General features: G+C 42.5%; 1 protein-coding gene across 1 annotated transcript; it reads left to right on the top strand.

Annotated features, from left to right (window-relative positions):
• The first annotated feature begins 488 nt into the window (after positions 1-488).
• LOC121451852 (olfactory receptor 24) lies at positions 489-1,430 on the top strand. Its single transcript, XM_041657641.1, has one exon. It carries the CDS (start codon positions 489-491, stop codon positions 1,428-1,430), a length of 942 nt encoding a protein of 313 aa, XP_041513575.1.
• The last annotated feature ends 206 nt before the right edge of the window (positions 1,431-1,636 follow it).

Below are 1,636 nucleotides of genomic sequence, written 5' to 3'. Positions count from 1 at the left end.
TCCATAATGTTCTCAGCCTTGAAACTATGCATATACAAGATTATATTGTCTGAGCAAATTGTATTTATATATGTAGGAATGTAATTTTAAAACTGTATGTAATAACAATCAAAGAAAAAGAGGCCAGATTCCATGAAACCAAGAAAAAGTGTGAATGGGGAGAGGGATAACTGGGAGGGATTTAAGGATGGAAAGAGAAAAATGGAAAATGGTGTAACTGTACCTTAAGTTCAAAAATTTTTTAAAATCAGTAAAAAGAAGAAAAGAATCCATGAAATCTCCGTTTTCTCAATGCTTACGTAAATGGAAACATTCAGAGGATTCTGAATTTAAGCTTCCAAGAGTGAGGTAATATAAATACTAAGCAAAAGTCCAAGGTACTGTAATTAGCTCAACAAGAACTGGGAAGTTAGCTTGTCTTACCTTCTAACCTATCTCCATACTGTTCCTTAACTTTTACTTTTAATACTTCCAAAAGAGTTAAACACATGGGACCACAAAACCAAACCAGCGCGTCTGAATTCATCCTCCTGGGACTTTCAGAGAAGCCAGAGCATGAACCTGTCCTCTTTTCTCTCTTCCTCTGCATGTATGTGGTCACAGTCGTGGGGAACTTATTGATCATCTTGGCCATCAGCACTGACTCTCACCTCCACACTCCTATGTATTTCTTCCTGGCCAATCTCTCCTTGGTTGATTTCTGTCTAGCTACCAACACTGTCCCTAAGATGCTGGTGAACATTGAAACCAGGAGCAAGTCTATCTCTTATCCTTGCTGTCTAACTCAGATGTACTTTTTCCATTTTTTTGGCATCATGGACAGTGTCTTAATAGCGGTGATGGCTTATGACCGGTTTGTGGCCATTTGTCACCCATTACATTATTCTACTATCATGAGTCCACGCCTCTGTGGGCTGCTGGTAGGTGGCCCATGGGTGTATTCCTGCTTCATTTCCCTTACCCACATCCTCCTCATGGCCCGTCTGGTATTCTGCGGAAACAATGAGCTCCCCCATTACTTCTGTGACCTCACTCCACTTCTCCGGCTTTCATGCACAGACACGACAGTAAACAAGATATTTGTGCTTATTGTGGCAGGAATGGTAATAGCCACACCTTTTGTCTGTATCCTCGCTTCCTATGCTCGAATCATCATGGCCATCATGAAGGTCCCCTCTGTGGGTGGGAGGAAGAAAGCCTTTTCTACCTGTAGCTCCCACCTCTCTGTAGTAGTCCTTTTCTATGGGACCACCATTGGGGTCTATCTGTGTCCCTCCTCTGTCCGCACAGCTGTGAAGGAGAAGGCTTCTGCAGTAATGTACACAGCAGTCACCCCCATGCTGAACCCCTTTATCTATAGCCTGAGGAACAGAGATCTGAAGGGAGCCCTGCGGAAGCTCATCAACCGAAAGATCAGTGCATCTTCCTGATCATCAGAACATTGGGGAATTTCTGGCAGATCTAAAGATCTTAGCTCTTCAACTAAAGCTGGAATAGCAAGTGATAAAAGAGTAACCACTTTAAATTTTGAGTTACAGAAACCCAAGAGACAATTGCTAGGTGCCCTTTTAACTATTGTCCTGTTCTAGTTGCTTTTGTTGTCAATTTGGCACAGCCTAAGATCACCTGGGAAAAG

This window comes from Microtus oregoni, unplaced genomic scaffold, assembly GCF_018167655.1.
Source record: "Microtus oregoni isolate MIOR12 unplaced genomic scaffold, Mior012 000008F_ref0000371, whole genome shotgun sequence".
Classification (NCBI taxonomy): domain Eukaryota; kingdom Metazoa; phylum Chordata; class Mammalia; order Rodentia; family Cricetidae; genus Microtus; species Microtus oregoni.
This window is presented reverse-complemented; position numbering and strand designations above follow the sequence as displayed.

What these genes read in the sequence shown, in the direction of transcription:
- LOC121451852 (XM_041657641.1), top strand. Translation starts at nt 489, where the DNA reads ATGGGACCACAAAACCAAACCAGCGCGTCTGAATTCATCCTCCTGGGA.